At 33.8% G+C, this 22,056-nt stretch overlaps 1 protein-coding gene across 3 annotated transcripts; it reads left to right on the top strand.

The window, feature by feature from the left end:
* Positions 1–111: 111 nt before the first annotated feature.
* On the top strand, positions 112–10,501 carry FANCM (DEAD/DEAH box RNA helicase family protein). Of its 3 annotated transcripts, none has more exons than XM_078301213.1 (22): positions 112–303; positions 416–752; positions 1,153–1,296; positions 1,387–1,469; positions 1,741–1,855; positions 2,294–2,385; positions 2,473–2,527; positions 3,016–3,137; positions 3,224–3,337; positions 3,813–4,006; positions 4,272–4,402; positions 4,604–4,664; positions 5,504–5,574; positions 5,759–5,808; positions 5,899–6,064; positions 6,329–6,453; positions 6,838–7,167; positions 7,429–7,474; positions 7,783–8,487; positions 9,201–9,243; positions 9,410–9,556; positions 9,881–10,501. In XM_078301213.1, exons 1-22 carry the CDS (start codon positions 268–270, stop codon positions 10,419–10,421), a joined length of 3,708 nt encoding a protein of 1,235 aa, XP_078157339.1. In that variant the 5' UTR covers positions 112–267; the 3' UTR covers positions 10,422–10,501. The 3 variants fall into 3 exon arrangements, with proteins under 3 accessions (XP_078157339.1, XP_078157355.1, XP_078157349.1); XM_078301229.1 differs by having other exon boundaries at positions 115–303; positions 1,763–1,855; XM_078301223.1 differs by lacking the exons at positions 112–303; positions 416–752 and adding an exon at positions 934–1,068.
* Positions 10,502–22,056: the final 11,555 nt, after the last annotated feature.

Here is a 22,056-nt window from a genome sequence, read left to right as displayed (position 1 = left end):
TACGAAGTATCACGGATCAGGCGACTGCGCCTAAAATTTCAAAACCCAAAAGAACGCATTACCTGAACTTCATAAAGGCCCAACCCGATCCGTGCCATCATGAGTTCATGACTCTAAACCCGAATCCGATCATAGACAGCCCTAGCACCGTGCTACAATTTCGATCTCACACTCCCCTTTTCCCGCCAAAATGTGACGCTGCTTCGCCTCTCGATATACTCTCGGGAAGCACCCGTTCAAGCGAGGAGCACACAATCTGTTCGACCGATGGCCTCCCACTATAATCCACTCGACGATGACGACGTGAGCCTCCATCTTTTTTAATCCCATTTCTACTAACACTTCACCCTTCCTCGCCGCAAAATCCTTGCAGTACTAATCAGGCATTAACGATATTTTTTTTACTTCCTGACAGTTTGATTGGGAGGCGGCGGTAAGAGAAATTGATTCTGCATGTGAAGCGGTAGCTGCATCCACCTCCAATCTGCAACCGCATGCCGCTTCAACGAGCGATACATGTTTAAAACCTAGCAGTAGCAAAACGGGTGGGAAGGTGAGGCAATCGACCCTCGAGAGATTTGTGGATTCATTCACAAAGAGGACAACGGTAAACGAGGGTTTTGTTAAATCAAGGATTTGCGAGGCAAGTGTGAGTGTGTCTGATGTGCAAAGAGAGGAGAATACAGGGGTTGAAGATCAGATTCCTTCTGTTGCAATTGACCCAGAAGCTGCTAAGACATGGATCTATCCCAGTAATTTCTGCTTATCTTTCTTATTTGCCTGTATTATTGGTCAAATCCCATTTTTGGCCCCTAAACAATTAAGTAGTTTATGATCGGTAAACTTTATTTTACTGATGGAGCGCAATGTGTTCCCTAAACCGAAATTAATCTTTATTACATGCAGGACCATGAATGCAGTTCTTTCACAAAAAGGAACTAAGACATGTTCAAAGCAACAATGACCATAACATTCATTCATGTTCCTGCTACAGCTAGTTCTAACTGTTCCTGAACCCAGTCAGTTCAGTACCAAGCATTTGCCTTCAAGTTCATTAGCACCTCTCTGGTACAAAATTACAAGAATTCAGTCTTTAAGACTACAGTTTTACAGAGATTAAAACTTGTCTGTTCATTGTTTTTTATTCTGCAGCTAATGTGACTACGAGGGAATACCAATTCTTAATTTCTAAGATAGCTCTATTTACAAATACTCTTGTTGCCTTGCCAACTGGGCTCGGAAAGACTCTTATTGCTGCTGTAGTTATGCTGAACTATTTTAGATGGTTTCCAGAAGGTAAAGTGAAATTTGATATTAATTTTCTTGTTGAATATAAGCAAACTCATGAATTTTTAATAACCAACATCCCTTTTTATTTCAAATTAGGTAAGATCATTTTCGCAGCACCTTCTCGTCCTCTTGTTGAGCAACAGATTGAAGCATGCCACAATATTGTGGGCATACCACAGGTATTGTGCTATTAATGCTTCTTGTTTAATTTAAATATTGGTACAGGACCTTACAGCCAGTACAGATAAGCCAATATCATATTTTTTTGTGCTGGATGTTGAACTTCAAGTAAGCACATAACTGCTTCACAAACAAGTTTCAAGTGGTTGGATAGTCTGACAAAATAAGGGTAATGCATGATATGAATGCTTGAACGCATGATTGTTAAATTGCTTCTGTTGTTTTATTATTTATATATTGGTGAGATAAATAAGGGTTAACTGATTGCAGGAATGGACTATATATATGACAGGTGGCGTCCAACCAGCTAAGCGAGCGGAGTATTGGAAGTCAAAACGAGTTTTCTTTTTGACCCCTCAAGTGCTCCAGAAAGACATCGAAAATGGTAAATTTAATAAGATGAGAAATTGTACATAAGAGTATTTACTAATGTTTTTTAATATCTCTCAAGTGCTTCAGAAAGATATCGAGAATGGTAAATATAATAAGATATGAAATTGTAAACTACTTGATTATGTTTTGACAAATTCCTGAATTAAAGTCTTGTTCAAGTTCATTTGCTTACACATGGAGATAGGTAACTAATCAACCATCGAAAATTATAACACCATAAGAGCTGATACACTCGAACCATAACCATGAATTACTGTCCAACTTGGTAATAGTAGTAAAAATATGAACCCACCAGCTAAATAATAGTCTTTTTTTTTATTTCCATCATGGTGTCTAATTTACCTGGTATGTGAAGAATTGCCTCGATAGTCACCTTACTGTCTGGGGCATGACAGTGTTTTAAGTTATTTAAACATGTGTTCATTATCAGGCATATGCTTGGTCAAACAAATTGTTTGCTTGGTAATTGACGAAGCCCACCGAGCTCATGGCAACTTTGCCAGCTGTGTTGCTGTTCGTCAGGTACCTTTACATCTTATCTTTGAAGTACTGAGAGTTCATTATGATAATCTGTAACTATTTAAATTTAACAGTAACTTTTTTATGTAGTTGATGTCGGTTCCTGTGTTACTGAGGATACTTGCACTGACTGCCACTCCTGGGTGTAAGATTGCCCATTTTACTTGTCAACATTTTGACTCTCATAAATAAACTCCCAGATTTTTCTCCTTTACCAAAAAAAGAGAGCTCAGATTTTTCACAAATTAATAATTATTGTCTCTTGTAATTTTCGTTAATATTGCCTTGAAATTGGTTGTTCATTTAACTGTGATTAAAAAAGCCCTTTTTTCCTAAGCATTAAGAGTCCCAAATTGAACTAAATCAAGCCAAGTGGATAGATATTTTGTTACTAGTTTAATGAACTGGCCAATATCGAGTTGGTGAGTTTATATTGAGATATTTACAGGCAATGTAGTTGATTTTGCTTGCTTTTACCTTATTTTTAGCAGTTGGGTGTTATTTGCATAAGTGTTAACCTTGGTGTTAAATGCACAAGCGAGGTATATTTTTTTACGAGTATGGTAATGTACCTTTTAAATAAGCCCTAAAATTAGCTATGGCTTTTGTTTCTTCTTTTATTCTCTGTGCCAGCGAAAGTGCCTCAAATACAAGATGTGATAAACAATTTGTCGATCTCTACCTTAGAATATCGTGATGAAGATGACCCAGATGTCAAGCGTTATGTGCACGACAGGGAACTTGAACTTATACAGGTGTCACCTTTGTTTTTACCTTTATGGATTGAGAAGAACAAGAATTACGAACTGTATGATTCTTACTTATCATCAAGGTGTAACAGGTACCACTAGGAGAAGATGCAACCGCAATAAATAACCTATTGTTGGATGTAATACGACCATATGCAACTTTTCTTGGTACTTTAGGACTTCTTAATCGCAGGGACATTTCAACTGTATGTTTCCTATTCTTCTGCTTTAGGGTATTTTCATGAACAATACAAATTATTTTATTCTTATTGGAAGCCACAGAACAGTTCAAAATCATTAAGTTAAATAGTAAACTGATTCCTAAAATATTTGTGTTAACCTAGCCAAACTGTCCTAAATAGCTCTTACAGACCTTAAAAACTGATGTCTAAATTATATTGTTTCATTCTATGTTGGTCCCTTGGGAAAAAATAATTTACAAGCAGGCACAAAGTTCAAACTACAAAAGAATGTCTTTGACTCTTTTCCATCACATTAATATAACTGTTGGTTAATATGTTGAATATCTCAAACTTGTTGGGCGATGGATGCAAATATATGCGGGTTATTATACGTAACTTCAAAGTATTATACAAACATTAATATAATTTATGAAGTGATTCTTTTCTTTTCTTTTCCTTGTTCACCATATAAATATAACATTGCTGTGGTTAATTACAGTTTAGCCCATGTGAAATGGTGACAATGAAACAAAAGTTCAAGGAAGCACCTCCACCCGATGTACCCCAAGAAAAACATCAAGAGATCGACTCTGCATTTTACACCCTTATCACACTTTACCACTTAAGGAAGCTTCTGTCAGGCCATGGTATCAGGCCAGCATATGAAATGCTTGTCGAGAAGCTCAAAGAAAGGTATTTCTATTTTCTTTTCAAATTCAGCTGGACATGCATTCATTGTTCCTTAGCAGAGAAACTTCTTTGGCTACTAGCATCTAAGCAGTAAATGTTCTTGCTTGGGATCAATGGTCATGTAATCAGCGCTTGCTGAGTTTTGACCAGCAGTTCCTAATGTTTGAAGGGAAACAAAAGTTGCATAGACAACAAGAACTATAGAACCCCCTAGTAAACATAGATCAAGAGAAAATTAAGAATATATATAGGATTTTTATTTGCAAAGGTCATTTGCGGCACGGATGTCAAAGTCAGAAACATTGGCGAAGATCAAGCTCTTGATGCAACAAAACCTCTCCCATGGCGCGCCATTTCCCAAGTTGATAAAAATGATGGAGATTCTCACTGACCACTTCAGTAACTCTTTCTTCCCTCATTTCTCACTCATATTTACCTTGTTAGTCACTATTAAGAACTGCAGTCTTTCAATGACTTTATCTTTAAGTATTTCTGGTTGTTAATTTTCAATCACTAGTAGATATTGTCATTTGCTAAGATTTGACAACAACACGGGCTTCTGTCATTCTTCTCTCTTCTTTTTTGTATTTTCCATTGCAGAACTAAAAGATCCAAAAGATTCAAGGGTTATAATCTTTTCTAATTTTAGGGGAAGTGTCAGGTAAGAAAAACATTTCTTTATATGTTGAAGACGTTGGGTTCTTTTTCAGTTTCTGTTTCTTTTTTAATTAATCAACTCGACTAGCTTTCATGCTAACTATTTCTTGATAAAAATATGATTAAACGTGAAGCATTTGTTGCTGAGTATTAAAAAGATTTCAATATTCAGTGCACAAAATAATATTGGCTTCTGATTCTAGCCTCAAATTCTTTAAAAACAATTTCTTTTTAATGACTTGAAAAAGAAAAGATTGTTTCTCATATGCACCCCTGAAAATGTCAAGATATCATATAAAGCTCTACAAGCATCATTTTTTCCGAATGAAACCACCAAAATATCACAAATGCCTCTGTAAAGTTAATCATATATTATGAATACCCTTAATGTTACTTGGTTTATAGACTAGGTAAATTTAAGCCATATTAAAATTACTTAAACTCTGCCAATATCTCCAGATAAATTTTGCAAGACCATTTTACCTAACTAAACCACCATACATTTTTTTATATACTTGGATACTTTTGTAATTTGTCTTTCCAAAATATGCTTGCTATATCATCCTAGCCCCAATGCCCCATACTCTAGCAGAGAAAACAGATTTTTTTTTTTATTACGGTAATGTTCAAATAATGGAAAAATAAACATCTTGTTGATGGAAGATTAAATGTGGATATCCTTGATTTGGTGGTTTTGCAAGGGCTTATCACATTGATGAAAGATTATATATCTTTGATATTGGGGGTCCAGATGAAATTCTGCCAAAAAGTATTTTTCAGTTTCTTATTTTCTTCCAAAAGCATTTTACATTAGTTGAATGTGATTATGCTCTACTGTTTCAGAGATATAATGGATTCACTAGCAAAGATGGGTGAGCTTGTTAAGGCAACCGAATTCATTGGTCAGAGCTCAGGTTTGTTTATTTCATTTTTCTACAAAGTGAAGAAAATATAAAACTGGAGGAAGCTTTACTTTCAGATGATCATATGAATGCAACATCTCTGAGGAATAAATATTAGTTTATCACCATTAGTATGAAATATGGATCATTAATCATTTTAGAGATAAATTACTTATTGAATGTGAACCTGGTGCAGGCAAAGGTTCAAAAGGGCAGTCACAGAAAACTCAACAAGCAGTTTTACAGGTGATTCCAATCCACTTAAAATTTGGAACTTCTCAGCTTGATGCAATGTAGGTTCATTTCATGTAAAATGCTTAATTTAATGTGTAATAGAAGTTTAGAAGTGGTGGCTATAATGTGATAGTAGCCACATCAATAGGAGAAGAAGGGCTAGATATTATGGAGGTTGATCTTGTTATATGCTTTGATGCAAATATATCCCCTTTAAGGATGACTCAACGCATGGGAAGAACTGGAAGAAAGAATAATGGACGAGTTGATATCCTTTTTATGCGACTTATTTTTATACCGATCTCGGCCGGTATCCATGCAATAACAAGAAACAGGGAAACAAAATATAAAGAAAGAAAGCTCAACTGGGCAGGGTTTTGCACTTGCAGAGAGAACTTCTGTCTCCGAGGAAAACACAGCAAGTTATCATTTACAATATACACATTGTACTTTACGTTACAATCATCTTTGCAACTAAATCAACATATACTTCAATAAAAGTTCTTTTATTATTTTCCTTGACTATGGGCACTTATTCTAGCCTGTGATGGATCAGAGATAAAAGCTTATAAAAGAAAACTGGAAAAGAGTAAGGCAATAAAAAAGCATATGAGAAACGCAAGCAAAAGTTTTGACTTTCATTCAAGTCCAAGAATGGTATGTATATAGAGCTTATAATTTTTTCATAAATTATTCCAATTAATTAAATTAATCTTATGTGTTTCCAGATAACACCTGAGATTTGCCTGACGTGAAAATAAGGTTTTGTGTAATATATACGTAAGCAATCATCAGCCTTATATTAATAAGATAAAAATGGCATTCTCTGGATTACATTGTCAATTTTGTCCTCAATGAATCTCTTGATATAAGTAGGCCACTCCTCCCTTGATATATCTTTTTTCTTCTCATTCTTAAATTGAGGGAATTTGTACCAGTATCCAGTTTGTAACTACTTTTGAAGAGAAAGTTAGTAATACGTTAAAACCAATTTTTGTACTCGATTTCTGGAGATCTAACTTTTACTCTATAAATACACAGATTCCACATGTGTACAAACCAGAGGTTCAGCATGTTAAAATATCCATTGAAAAATACATTCCTCAAGGTGGGAAAAGAAAAGCTGAGAAAGCAACTAGGTTCTCTGTATTGAACAAAATATCAAATCAAGAGAGAGAATTGATTGAAAAGTACTTCAATGATTCAAGAGAAAACACTTGGAAGCCTTCATTGATTGCCTTCCCAGGCTGTCAAACACTTCCTTCAGTCGTTTACAAGGTCCATCATTCGATCAGAACTACAAATATGCTTATAGATGCCATGCAACAGCTACAAGGCATGCCTTTATTTAAATCTGAGCCTATCTTGAATGTATGTTCTCCTTTTGATCTTAATATGCCAGTGTTACAGTCGACACAGAAAATTTTTTGTATAATTTTTTTTATTTTGAATGTATGTTTTCCGTTTGATCTTATTATGCCAGTGTTACAGTCAAGCACAGGAAACACTCCCCAGGAAGAATCTCTTCTAAAAATCTCCTTTGTATAGAAAGTTATATGCTGAACTTGTAGCAGATGCATTCTGTGTTTATCTTTTAAATGATGGATGATTAAACTTTAATTTGGTTTCCAGGCTGAAAGCCCAAGCTCCTGTTCTGAGAGTGTACCTGCTTTGAGGGGTAAGAACAATGTGCATGTGTATCTATTATCTTTTCCTTTTGCACAGTACTTAAATTGAAAACTCTAGGTATAGGGTCAAGTTTGGAATGTTGGCAAATTTTGTGAGCAAGATATCTCTATTACTATCTGCCAGGATCTGATATTAGATTTTTCTCAAAGTTTAGGTGTGGGCTCTCCATATAAATTTTGTTTTAAGTGTGGACTTTATAGAGTCACATTGTATAGTTAACCTATGAGGAGAAAGCAGTTAGTTTTGTCTCTGATAGAGATATTCCTGTAACTCTTATATTTCTTTTAATCTTTTCAGAATTCCCCATTGAGCCTGATAATCTAGAACCACAGTCTCCTGTAAAATTTATGGAGATGAAGGGACCTGGACAGAGTATCCCAGAAATCATAACAAATACCAAGCCTCAATGCCACTATTTCCTCTTTGGTGGGGAAAATTTCATGACCGTTGATCCAAGTGGTCATGTTTCAGTCTTGACCTTACCTTCTTTTCCATTCAACATATGCTCATTTCTCAACAAGCAGACAACTTTACCAAAAGATGTACCAATGACTGAGACAGCAGACCTGGACTCGCCGAGTGGCAAGTTGGGAGACAATGAAGAAGAAATGCATCTGAGCCCGAGACTGACACATTACATGGAGGAGGGAATTGTACCAGAGTCTCCTATGGTCAAATCTACCCCTTTTCCTTTAAATACTGACTCCCCTAGAGTAATGGCATCACAGTTGAAAGATATTGAAGTTGAGATGAATGGGAAACTGTATACTCCTTTGGTAAAGCATACTAGAGAAAGCTCAAGTGAGGATTGGCGGGTCATGTCAGGAAGTGGGGCATCCAGCTCAGTCAAGCGACCTCCAAAGTATAGGAGGTTGCGGAAAGCAGGGGAAGTAGTCAAAAGACGTGTGTGTGCTGATTTGGAAGAGAGTTGTGAGGGTACTCTGAGAAAGGAAAATAGACTTGCTGATGGGGCTATTTTGAACAAAAAACAAGCTGACAAAGGTAGTAAAAGTTTCAATAGCACTGCATTTTTTTGGTATTTACACAAATTGATATGGTACTGTTTTATCTTAAATTCTTTATTCATTGCTTCATTGGACGCTTGCACTTCAGAAATTTGCATGAGAACCTGTATACTATTAGAAAAAAGTTCGTAAGTGCATCTACTTTTTCATTATTTGTAAAAATGACCTATTGTATCAAAGATTCAGAAAAAGGCTCAGGGTTTGGTTAGTTTTTAATACCTTTACTGCTGTATTTTAATGAAGGGATTGGAATGATGAAATGTCAAAACTAATTTATAATGAAAATATATATCATACGATTTTAAATCTAATCTAATGTAGATTTCTTTGATTCTGCCTCCATATCGTATCTTGGATTTTCATATTAAGGTTATTTTTGATTTTGTAGTTGACCACATTGTCAACGATAGATAGTTCTGAACTACTGATTATCTTATGACGAACTAATGGCAGATGCATTTTCCTATTTCACCAAAATGCAGTGGTATTTGAAACTGCTGGATCTATAGCTATGATTCTTGTGCTGGTTCTATCTGTACAAGATTAGTTTTGTTCCTTACTGGTACTAATAATCTTTTACTGGGATGATTCAGTTTCTTCAGATCCCCAATTTGAAACCACCTTACTAGTTCTTTTATTATAGTTCAGTTTTTCCATGAATAAAACTCATGTGGTTACATTGGGCATTAGGTAAAAAGGAGAAGCATAGAGCATTCATCGAAGATGAAGCAGAGTAAGTTTCTGTATCTGATTTGTACTATTTGTTTAACAATTTTTATATTTATTGCCAGGAAATAGGCTTTCTTACAAAGCTGTGGTTGAAAATTCTTTGAATCATATGCTCATATGTTGATTAATTTGGATTTTTTGCTTGTTGGTTTGGTATGATTTGTTTGTAGGGTTTCAAATGATGCAACTGTATCAGATGATGAGGGGAGCAGTGAAGACGAGGACAATTACGAAGATAGCTTCATTGATGATACGACAAATCCTTCTGAGAGAAGCACCGAAGCCGAACCTAGTGGTGATATGTTGGCTTTTTACAGGTAAATTATTAAAAGTCATACTGGTACCCTTAGACCCAATCCAATCATTGCGGTAGCCAGCTAGGGACAAGAGAAAAGATTAACTGATGAAATCTGAATCCAGCCAGTATCCCCTCAATAGGCGTTCATTGCTGCTTTGGCAAGTTGGTGCTGTACTGGTACTACTGCTTCTAACCGATAAATTATCTAATCTGAGACTGTACACAAGCAAGATGCGTGAGACATCATTAATTCATTATAGGTCCTTGTGATGGATGCATTGTAATGTTAATATGTTTAGTTTTAATGTTTGACTTGTGTTTCTAATATCAAATTTCAATACAGGCGTTCGCTCCTAACTCAGTCTCCTATGGAAACATTGCCAAGACACCTCTCCACCCCTCACAACTCGTCCTCGAGACCAAGCACGAGTGGTTCAACAGAAACCCACACACCTGGGCCACACCAAGCACCACAGAGTTCCCACCTGCAATCGATCGATTGTAATTCCCTGACCCATCAATCTGACTTAAGGAGATCTGGTCTTGTCAACAGATTGTCAAGTAATGCCAACATCCTACAAGAAGAGTTTGCAAAGAAACTCGAAACTAGAAAGAGGAAGCTGAACTTCCAACGAAATGATGAACCAATTCCTGTGCCAAATGAAAAGCCGATTGAGATTTTGGATTATGATGATGATGATTTCTACAATTCTATCGATCTTGATTTGGTGGAGGCCCAGGCAACTGAATTACTAAGGCAGAAGGCAAAGACCGGCACCGCGGCAACACAGCCACCACCTGTTATGAATTCCAATGCTAATTCAGTAGTACTGAAGGATAAAACAGACAGTTTGCATGGCCCTTCGTTTGACTTAGGATTCTGATTGTACAACTAAGGGGGATTTTGTGGATTTTTGTAATCAACAAAACAGACTGTATAGTTAATTAAGTTAAAAGTATATGGCACTATAATAATTTGAATATGCTAACATTAAAAAAAGATTTTAAAGGTCATTTGGATATCCATTTTTGTGGGTATGAACTGACATCGTGTTTTTTGTTCCTTTGTAATTTATCTAAAACGTCATATTGTATGGTCAATAATGGCAATTTATAGTCTTGGAATGTTTTTGAGTAGGTAGAACAGAGAATTATGTTGACACCAGATCTAGAACCTTATCGAGGCATGAATTAAAAAAAAAAAATGTCAAGAAAGTAACGAGTCACCTAATAGCTTCTATTAGGATTTCAAAAAAGAAAGTAACGAGGTAATTTCCTCTTTTTCATCTAAAGTGGGATGATATAATGTGTCCATATTAGGTATTTAGCTTATTTTCATTGTAATAGTGGATATTTGTTGCAGGATGTAATTTAACTGGCAGCCCCTGTCAATTTCTCAAAAAAAAAAAAAAACAAACTTGATTCTCATTGGTTGAGATGTGGCGCTTGGTTAGGAAAAAAGTTCTAAACTGGTTAATCAAAGGTTGAGAGTTTGAGTTCTTCTCAAGACTTCATGCTTCTGTGAGGCTTTAAAAAAAAGTTACAATATTATTAATTGAAATCAACTAATGAAAATTTCGGAAGCTATCCGTACTATTTGTATTATGGAGTGAGCTTTTTTTCGAGAAGCTTTCAGTGAGAGTAATAGCAGCACCTGTTGCTGTCTTTGAATTTAATGTTTTTGGGATACAATTCAATAAATGGAGTTAGGTGATACTCCAGTTGTAGAAGTTTTCATTTTTTGTTAAACCTAACCATTTCTTTCATCATGCAAGGTTAAAGATCAAATAGCTCAAAATTCTACCTTCCAAACCATCGAGAAGGCGTCTATATTGTTTGATTATTTTCCTCGTTAGTAGGCGTCCCCAAAATGTACCTAACATGCGGCATTTTAGTTAATAGTATATATATATATATTTTTTTTTTTTTGGAAAAGCCCTTAGGCAATGGGCCAATGGCCATGGAAATTTGTGCATGAACCAGAACCACTTAGGCAATGGCCTATAAAAAACAAACAGTAACATATTACAGTTACATACTGAGGGCTGGTTCAGCAGTCACATTAAGTACTAACATTGGAATTTCCGATGGCTATAGGTTTCCTTCCATTCATTTTTGAAACTTATGATCTCCCACATATAGTGTTGTATTTTGCCACCAGACTAAAATCTTATTCTCATATTAATTTTTTCTCTCTATTCCTAATTTTGTATTTTAGTTTAATTATGACACAACCTAATTGCATTTCACATAACAAATTCCAGTTGATTCATGCAGGTTTATTACAGTACTTCATGCCTATTGCACCCAACTACATTTCTAGGTAGCACAGTCTACTCAAGTTGCATATTTGTTTGGCAATATTCTGGCTAGAACTGTGGTCCCTGGCCCTAAAATCTAGTTTAGAGATTTGCAATTTTGGGTTGGAGTGACGGTTAGTAGCAGCAGCAACAAAATAGGTTAATTTGTGCACTGCAACAAGAGAAAAGTAAAGAACAATAAAGTGGGAGCGGGTTGGTGCAGCTCATTGTATTAATTACGGACCCCCCCCAGGCCTAATTAATGGGATTGGTTGGTGCCGTTTGAAGAGTGGTTTGGTACAGACGAGGGGTTCAGATCCATTGCGGTATCCTACCGTGTAGAATGAGATTTGCATCGTCCGTTTTAATCTGACAAGAATCTCAAAATGGACCTCCTATAATTCAAATAGTCACCAAAATGATTTTGGTTTGGCTGAGTGTTATTCTTCTCACCAGAGGCGGAGAGAGCAAGAGCTAATGGGGGCCAATTGACTCTCATTGGTTTTCAAAATTTTTGTATTTATACATACTTTTCTATATAATTTAGAGTAAAATGTTATGAATACTATAAAATGATCTTCATTCACAGCATAAAATTTTTATATGATTTATTCTCATTCACGGCTGACTCTCATAGTCATAAAGTCTAGCTCCGCCTGTACTTCTCACACACAGACAAGAGCGCCAGAGCGGTATTAACGTTGATTTGTTTATGGGTTGTTTATTTGAGTTCTCAGAGACGAGATAATAATTTAAGAGAGATCGGCTGAGTTCCATGACTCAAAAGCAACAAATTATCTGGTTAGATAACAAATGGAGTTCATAACTGAATGTGTTAGTAAATCAGGTTCTCTTTAATTGAAGCATATATGCTGTGTTGACAGTACATATACTCTATGAGGAGTAACAGTAACCTTTGTCGCATCAGAATCAAAACCTTTAGTTGGTCTGCCAAAATGGTCTTTTCCTTAGGCCAAGGAGGCAAGGACCGTACTAAGAGCACTTTTGTAGTTTGGGAGAAATATATATATATATTGAAGTAGGTAGAAGGGCTTCTAGAACAATTAGTGTGTGTTACTGAGTTAGTGTGCTTGGACCACCTAGTACTCTAGTAGCAGCAGCAGCAGCACATATGAATATAATATGACACTTTTTGTTATAATCATAAGTTAGGTTTCTCTATTATCCGAATTTGCATTTGGTGATCTATCATCACATCGCCCCATTTTTTACGCCATTTTACTCATTTAACTTTGTGGCTGGTAAGTGGTAACACGAAATAGATAAAAAAAAAATAGTATTCTGTTACCTTTTTCTTTTTTTCAAAAAGGACAGGTAGAATTAGTGGTTTGCTAACGGGTTACCCGTGACCCGTTTCGGGTAACCCGTTAGGGGTAACGGGTAGGACGGGTAAAGGGGTAGGCCGGGTACGGGTAAAACCCGTGACGGGTAATTTTCCCAAAACCTCTATCCGGTCCGTTTATTATCCGTACCCGTTGCGGGTTGACGGGTACGGGTACCACGGGTACGGGTCCGGTCCGGGCAGGTTTTTTTTTTTTCTGTTTAATAGAAACGAACGGCCCAGATTTACTTAGGATTGTAGCAGATTTAAATAAAAGGTTGGATTTGGAATTGGAGGGACCCTACAATCCCTTAGGATTGTAGCAGATTTATTTCTACTCAGTGAGGAATTGCACTGGATCTGAATTTTAAAAGGAGGCCGCCAAAAAAAATTTGAAATTCAAATTTTGTAATGGGTCGGGTACGGGTAACGGGTACGGGTACGGGTACGGATAGACGGGTACGGGTACAACGGGTTTTTTTTTCAAATGCCTTGTCCGGCCCGTATATTACCCGTCTACCCGTTTGACCCGGGCAACAGGTACGGGTCAAACGGGTAACGGGTACGAGTCGGGTAAAACGGGTTTAACCCGTTTCGGGTATAGCAAAACACTAGGTAGAATGTCAAACTGTGGAATTTCATATATTTAACAAAAATAGAAGAAATAGAAAAGCAAAAGCAACATGAAGTGCACTTTATTTAGGATTTTGGCTCCTAATAATGTCTGATAGAATCTCTCATTTATATTTGTTAAGATTACACTCGGTTCTAACATAACTTGGAGATCAAGTCAAATCCTTTAAAAGATCTATATCTACTCAAAAGAAGGAAAGAAGAAATTGAATGATATCAATCATATCTAGTGAAATAGACAATAAATAGTATTTGATTATTTGTCATTAATTCTAATGATTGGTTTTCATATTTAGCATGATATACAAAATATTTATGAATTGATAAATAGACATGTAAGAGCTGTGTAATTCAATCAAAAAAGAAAAGAAATGAAAAATAAGGGAGGGAAGAGAGATTCATGGGAGTTGTGTTCTTGAGTTGTTTTATTTTTTTTTAACAGTTATATTATTATTATTTTTTACAATATTAATATTTTTAAATTTGAAATCAAAATCCAATATTAAAATAGTTCGGTTGATATGTTTTTCTTCTCAATCCTTAATTTCTTGTGCATATTATTTTAATTCACTGGTACGGAATTCAGTACCGTCAGTTTGATAAAAGAAAAAAAAGAAAAAAGTGAAGAATAATATGAGGTTCAAAACAGCATTCTGAGACTGGATATTTTATTGGAAAATCTTCTAGAAGCATTCAGCTGCCTAAACCTCATGAATATAAATGAAGTGGATGCCTCTGTTTGTAGTGGTGGGTGGGTTAACATTATGATACATTTCTTGACCTTTTTTTGGTGCTTTTTTTAGTTTTGAAGGTGCGACAATATGTGTGGTTCAATCACTACAAAGCTTTCATGTCTTCACATTTTATGTGACGTTGTTTTGCGATTCCTTGTGGATATGCAGATTGCAGATATAAATTTGTCATGGTCGCACACTCGCACCACAATCTTTTTCTTTTCTTTTTTACAAATTAAAAAAATCTAATTTATCAGTTTTTCGCAATAAATGGATAGAACAATGAGACCGAACTAATAATTTAGTTATATTGTTTCCTACCTGAGATGTAAATTAATAACTCTAAATTTATAGCTTCCACTGTAATGGAATCAACGGTACAGTCCCAATATTTTTCAATTTTTTTATAACTGTAATTTTTTAAAACTACTGATCTGATTCCAATAGATATCAATAGAGCCGAATTATTGTTCGATCATATTTATGAGGTCGAAAAAAAACCAATCCATCTTATTTATAATAATTCGATTTATTTTCATTTTATAAAAATAAAAAGTTGGTCATCCCCCAAGAAAACTTCTTAACTACAGCCATTATATATATAGAGAGAGAGATAGGCTAATGTGTTTTCGGTAGCATATGGTCCGAAATACACACGGTCTAAATTTGAAATTTCAAAATTCAAAAAGTCGATCTGGACCGTTCATCTTGTTCTCCATATTAATATGTGCTTGGAGACCAAATTTTACATTTTTCTGAATTTTTTTACTATTTATTAAGCCACTTTGAAAATTGCTGATCCAACGGTGGCTTAACAAAACAGTAAAACCGTTGGATTAGCGATTTTCAAAGTGGCTTAATAAATAGTAAATAAATTCAGAAAAATGTAAACTTTGGTCTCCAAGCACATATTAATATGGAGAACAAGATGAACGGTTCAGATCGACTTTTTGAATTTTGAAATTTTAAATTTTGACCGTGTGTATTTCGGCCCTTATGCTACCGAAAACACATTAGCCTATCTATCTATCTATATATATATCTCTATATATTATTGGATTCTTATGGATTTACTTAAAAAAAGATTACCTTTTTATTGCATAAAATTTGACCTTGTTTATGTTGTAATATCTGTTTTTTCTAGGAAATTTTGTGAAGTGTGTGCTTCAATTCTATTTTACACAAGGATTCAATTTTTTTATTATATATACTTATTTATTACGTCTATATTTCAAACTTTAGTAAATCAAATAAAACTTAAATATTAAAATAAAATATTTACATATAATTTTTTTTACGTGAACATAAATAATATAAAATATATACATACATACATACATACATACATATAGAGAGAGAGAGAGAGATTGACTAATATACTTTCGGTAGCACTTCGGCCGAAGTGCTACTGGTCCAAATTTGAAATTTCATAATCCAAAAAGTCGATCTGAACCGTTCATCTTGTTCTCCATATTAATATGTGTTTGGAGACCAAATTTTATATTTTTCTGAATTTTTTTACTATATATTAAGTCACTTTGAAAATCACTGATCCAACGGTGGCTTAACAAAACAGTGCTACCGTTGGATCAGCGATTTTCAAAGTGGCTTAATAAATAGTAAAAAAATTCATAAAAATGTAAAATTTGGTCTCCAAGCACATATTAATATGGAGAACAAGATGAACGGTTCAGATCGACTTTTTGGATTTTGAAATTTCAAATTTGGACCGGTAGCACTTCGGCCCGTATGCTACCGAAAGCATATTAGTCAATCTCTCTCTCTCTATATATATATAAATTTGACATGTAAACGCATCACTCGAAAATAGATAACAACGGAAGTCAAGTATAATTAAGGTCCTCTTAACAAATTGGGAATTAACAACTTTTGTTAGGAGCAGTGTTTTAAAATGCGGCCGCATAGACCGCATATGCTTATGCAGTCGACAGTCGTGCTCAGAATGCCATGCAGTCCCTCCCATGTAGTTTTGAGCATGCGGCCGCATATGCGGTCCGAATATGCGGATTAAAAATGTAATATGCAACGCGTGTAATTAAAAGTTCATATGCATTATGCGGATTTTTACTATCCCATCCCAAATTATTATATTTTTTATATACATTAAGTGTTGGTTATGTGGAAATAAATTCAACTATATGAATATGAATATATATATACGTGAATTTTTATTTTAAAATTCGTATATATAAATCCGCATATGCATCTGCATACTGCTTATGTGGTATGCAATGGCCTTCCGCATACATGAACAAAATCACATTTTAAAACATTGGTTGGAGGCGAGAACAGATTCAATACAGATAGTATAGACTTAGTCTAGTAGATCATATCTTCTATGTGAAAGAAATTTAAAATTCAATGCAAGGCCCTAGAGTTATGTAGAAACATAAATAAAGAAACAAAAACAGTTTGATTATAATGCAAATGTCTTCGTCTTTCAAATGTTTGAACATCATACATGTTGAACATGAAATAGTTCTTTTTTGAAAGGAATATTGTTATGGGAGGCCCTCAAATTGTTGGTTTGTCATAAATAGGCCCTTAAATGTGTAATTTTGACAATCAACCCCATACTATGCAATCAATAACAACGATCATCCTTAACAATTAATTTACTGTTTGTAAAAAATGACCAAATTACTCTTGATAAATTTATCTGCCTTTAAATATTTTTATAAATTTTAATACTTTGTAATTTTATATCAATTTTAAATTAATAATAATTTTTACTTTTAAATTATACGATTCGATCAAGCGGTCTAAATGTCGCCATCGCTAGTCATTGTGATAAACCATAATAATTATTCCTAAACAGTATAGTTGTTAACAAATTGTATGTAATTTGATCTTCAAGTTACACTCAATCTATGCTAAGTGTAGACATATCATTAGATGTTAGCGCAGTAAATTCCTATGCTATTAACGATTCAATTCTAGGTCACAAGGAATGTTCACTGTATGTCTGTATCATTGACTTGGTCAAAAAGATCCAATTGATACTATAAGGCACACACCACCTCTGTGATTCTCTAAAATTACAGCATATAAAATTAATAAGCTGGTTAAATTATAAGGTTGAATATTCATCAAAACATCTGTACTTTTCTTAAAATTGGTCAAATTTCACTTGAGATTGGAAAATTTGTATCTCCCTGTAGATTATTCCATAAATTAACATTTAAAACTGAAAGAGAGAGATATATATATATATCTTTGATTCACGAGCTCATTGAGTAATTTGTCTTTAAGAAATAAATTAAATAAAACTTTAATAACTCATGTATTACACTTACAAAGCATGAGGTCGATCAATGAATTAATTCCATGGTGTATTTTAATTAAAAATGAAGACAAAAAAAAGGTTATTAATTGCTCCAAAAACCACATTGCAGTAGTTTGAAATTGGTTGAAATAACAGATGATGTGAACTAAGATAGTATTAAAACGGGAGAAAGCAGTAGAGTACACCCTACGTTGGAGGGCAGATGGAGATATTTAATGAACTAACATCATATATAATTATATACCTACCAGGCTACCAAGTACCAGGTACCACCATGATCTTTGTCAAGCTATTAATTTTGCTAGGGAGGGCACGGTGTAAGAATCCCTATCACCCCATTCACCAGGTGTCTGAGGTACAAGTGATAAATTCGGATCATTGTTTTAACTTGAAAATCACTATTTTTGAAAAGTCTACAATCTTTATTAGAAAATTTTTATCTATCTATAAAATTTTAAAAAAAATCTAAAATATGTAAAATTTGATTTACAAGTACAATGTTATATAAAGATTATATCGAACTGTTCTCATCAACTATTTGAACTTAGAAAAAAAAAAAGTTAATATAGACAGAAACACGTTATGCATGGTACATTAGTACCGTAGCCTAATTTTGCACCAACAATGTAGTTTTGCTTCAGTTATGTTTCTAAAACAAGACCAATTTATGAGGTTTAATTGGCACTCAGCCACTCACAGGCGGTCGCTACCAGAAAATAAAAGAAAAGAAAAATCTAATTGGAACTACAAAATAGGATTTTTTTTTTTTTTTTTCAGGTTCTAAATAGCTAGTTATAGTTACGCAATAGCTGCGTTGTAGCTTTTTTGGATCTCACAAGCTATAACGTTATTAACCGCTTTTCTTTTATAATAATTATAAATAGCTAGTTATGGTTGCACTATAGTTTTTTCGGACGTTAAAAGCTATAGCGCTATAATCGCTATTTAGAATCTTGGTTTTTTTTTTGAAGGATTTGGTAGTGAATCACTACTAATACAGAAAACGCTACTAACTACGGTAAAAACCACACTTTTACACGGTTTTTAAACTGTATCTACAGGAGTCGTGTATAATTTTTCGCTAAATTTTACACGGTTTCTGAATCATGTATAAAAACACTAATCCTACACGGTTTTTTTTATTGAAAATCGTATACAATTTAAATTTTTTTGACATATTTTTTTCGTCAAAAATTATCATACACAGATGTTAAAGTAAAACCTTCTATAAAAGCACACATCCTACACAGTTTTTAATAAAAAAAACCATGTATACTTCAAGAATTTTTTTTTAAGTATCAAATGAAACTCTAGATCTAAATTCAAATTAAACTCTATATCTAAATTCAAATTAAACTCTAAATTTGAATATCAAAAACACTTAACTAAAATTCAAATATAAACACTACAACACCACATTTACCAATATATAAACAACAATTACAATTAAATCACATATTATTAGTTACATGAATAACATTCTAACAAAAAAACTCTAGATCTGAAACTTCATATAATTACATTAATAATATCTAAGAAGAAGTATGGTAAAGGACAAAAAAATCGAAAATTAGAAATGAAAAACTTAATCGGAAACTTCAACTCAAGTTTTGAGCCTCTTCCCTTGGTTTTTTTGCAATTCTAAAATTTGAAAAACAGCATAACGGTCATGCAACACATGCATCTTCTCGCCAGCTTTCTGAAAAGCGGTCATTTGCTGAAATCGGACACTCAAGAGTTGTTTTATGGCCGTTTGAAGTTTCATCATCGGAAATCATCTTTTCGATGAAGATATCGCCTCTCTTGCCTTATCTCACCCTAGCCTCATTTGTTTAGATTTACTTGATAAAGAACAATCATGCAAACCTACATAGAAAGGAAGAGATATTTTAGAAATGACTTAGAAAAAATAGAGAGATCCATTATAACATGAAGACGCAAATTGATGATGTGAAAAAAATTGTATTTCTTTCATCACACACGGATTATACAGTAAAACCGTATAGAATTGTTGGAGCATCAGAAAATGTCCGTCCGAAAATGTACTCCAAAACTTCCGAAAATATCCTCCAACATTCATACACAGTTTTACTGTTTACAATCATGTATAAATATTGAAAACAGTAAAACTGTGTATAATTTGATTATATTTTCGGAACAAATTTTTAAAACAATATTTTTTAACTTTGAACACGGATTGAATGGAACTTTTTAACAAATGTGTATAATATGTATGTTTTGCGTTTTTGTACTCGTGCACAAAAATAGTCTATCAATATTATATTGTGGAAGTTAAATAGACGAGGTCCAACTATTTTGGGATTCTAGATGAATATTGAACAGTTTTTTTTGAAAGAGCACGTCTTAAACGAGAGAATATTGAACAGTTGTACGTTGAAATCTGTACAAAATTATTAGGTTCCGATGTTTCTATTAGACAGGAAAACGTACCAGTCGTTCTCGTCATTAATGCCATTTTTTTTTTCTTACTAAAAAAGAAAAAATTGGCAAGACCAGAAATTTGAATATATTGAGAAGAAGTCACCTTTTTCTTTGAATATATGATTTTGAAATAGTCACATTGTTTGGTAGGAAGCAAAAAAAAAAAAAAAAAAAAATTCAAATTAGTTAGCCCTATTGTACACCAAGTACGTACTTAGCTGCACGAATAGCTGTATATGCAGTTGCCACATAGGAACCGGACCAGGTAGATTTATTGGTAAAGGTTCTAAATGTTGCATTAACTGAGAGTGCCAGTGCAAAGATGCACCATATCTTTTGCTCCTCTAAATGGAAAATCACATCTTTTTACGATAGTTACAATTTAATTCTAATACCTCTATGCGCTTTTAATCAAGAAAAAAAAGGCATAATTAATGATACCCGTAGCAAATATTGGATTCTGATATGTATTCATTAGTCATGATTCTATTAAATATTGGTATGAAATATTGAGATTTACGAAGAAGTTTCTATCGACATTTTTGTATGATTAAGTTCAATTAATTACAAAACACATCGATTTCATACAATAATTAGAGGCCTAAAGAATAATTCCACGACGAGAAAATTACGGAATGCTGAATAAAGAAAATAAAAGGAAGAAACAAATACCCATTTTTTTTTTCTTTTGGAGACAATGTCAAGTGTATCAGCTATAAAGTCTGAATAAGAAATCATCCCGATATTTTGGGACCAAATAAGACAATTTACGAGTCAAAATGAAATATCGTATAGAAGTACAGTTAATTTGATTATAGCAATTTGGAAGTTTAAAAAAAAATTAAATAAAATTTCAAAGAGGACACATACCAAAATTGGAAGAAAAAAATAGTACTTGAGGTGCCATTTATGAAAAATAGGAAGCTATTAAAAACAAGATAATTTGTATTATTTGCAAATATATATATATATATATATATATATAGAGGTTGACTAAGATCAAAATGGTAGTTCCTGAGCTTTGGTGCTACCAATTCGTTTTTTAATTTTCAAAGTTCAAAACGTCGATCCGAACCGTTTAAGTTGTTCTCCATATTAAATTGTGCTTGGAGACCAAATTTTATATTTTTCTGAATTTATTTACTATTTATTAAGCCACTTTGAAAACAGCTGATCCAACGGTGGCTTAACAAAACAGTAAAATCAGAAGCCACCATTGGATCAGCTGTTTTCAAAGTGGCTTAATAAATAGTAAAAAAATTCAGAAAAATGTAAAATCTGGTCTCCAAGCACAATTTAATATGGAGAACAACTTGAACGGTTCGGATCGACGTTTTGAACTTTTAAAATTAAAAAACGAATTGGTAGCACCAAACCTCAGGAACTACCACTTTGATCTTAGCCAACCTCTCTCTCTCTCTATCTATATATATATAGAGAGAGAGAGAGAGTAAGGCTACGCTACTTCGCGAATTAAACGGGTTGTTTTAATTCGCGCTCATATCTCTAGTTTTGAAGTCCAAATAGCCGATCCAAACCGTTAGATGTTTAATCTATATTAAAATGTGCTTGGAGACCAAATTTTACATTTTTTGGATTTTTTTTACTATTTATTAAAATGGTTTGAAAATCGCTGTTTTTTAATGGTGCAGAATTTTAATAAAGATAGTAATTTTCAAATCATCTTAATAAATAGTAAAAAAATTCCAAAAAATGTAAAATTTGGTCTCCAAGCACATTTTAATATAGATTAAACATCTA

Source organism: Carex rostrata, chromosome 1 (genome assembly GCF_964058835.1).
Source record: "Carex rostrata chromosome 1, lpCarRost1.2, whole genome shotgun sequence".
NCBI classification, from domain to species: domain Eukaryota; kingdom Viridiplantae; phylum Streptophyta; class Magnoliopsida; order Poales; family Cyperaceae; genus Carex; species Carex rostrata.
The sequence above is the reverse complement of the archived record's forward strand: the minus strand, read 5'-3'. Positions and strand labels throughout refer to the sequence as shown.

Excerpts from the sequence above, each read along its gene's own strand:
- FANCM (XM_078301213.1), top strand. The coding sequence starts at position 268 with ATGGCCTCCCACTATAATCCACTCGACGATGACGAC. Across the intron at positions 304-415 it reads ATCCACTCGACGATGACGAC|TTTGATTGGGAGGCGGCGGT; the intron begins GTGAGCCTCCAT and ends ACTTCCTGACAG. Across the intron at positions 2,528-3,015 it reads ACTGACTGCCACTCCTGGGT|CGAAAGTGCCTCAAATACAA; the intron begins GTAAGATTGCCC and ends TCTCTGTGCCAG.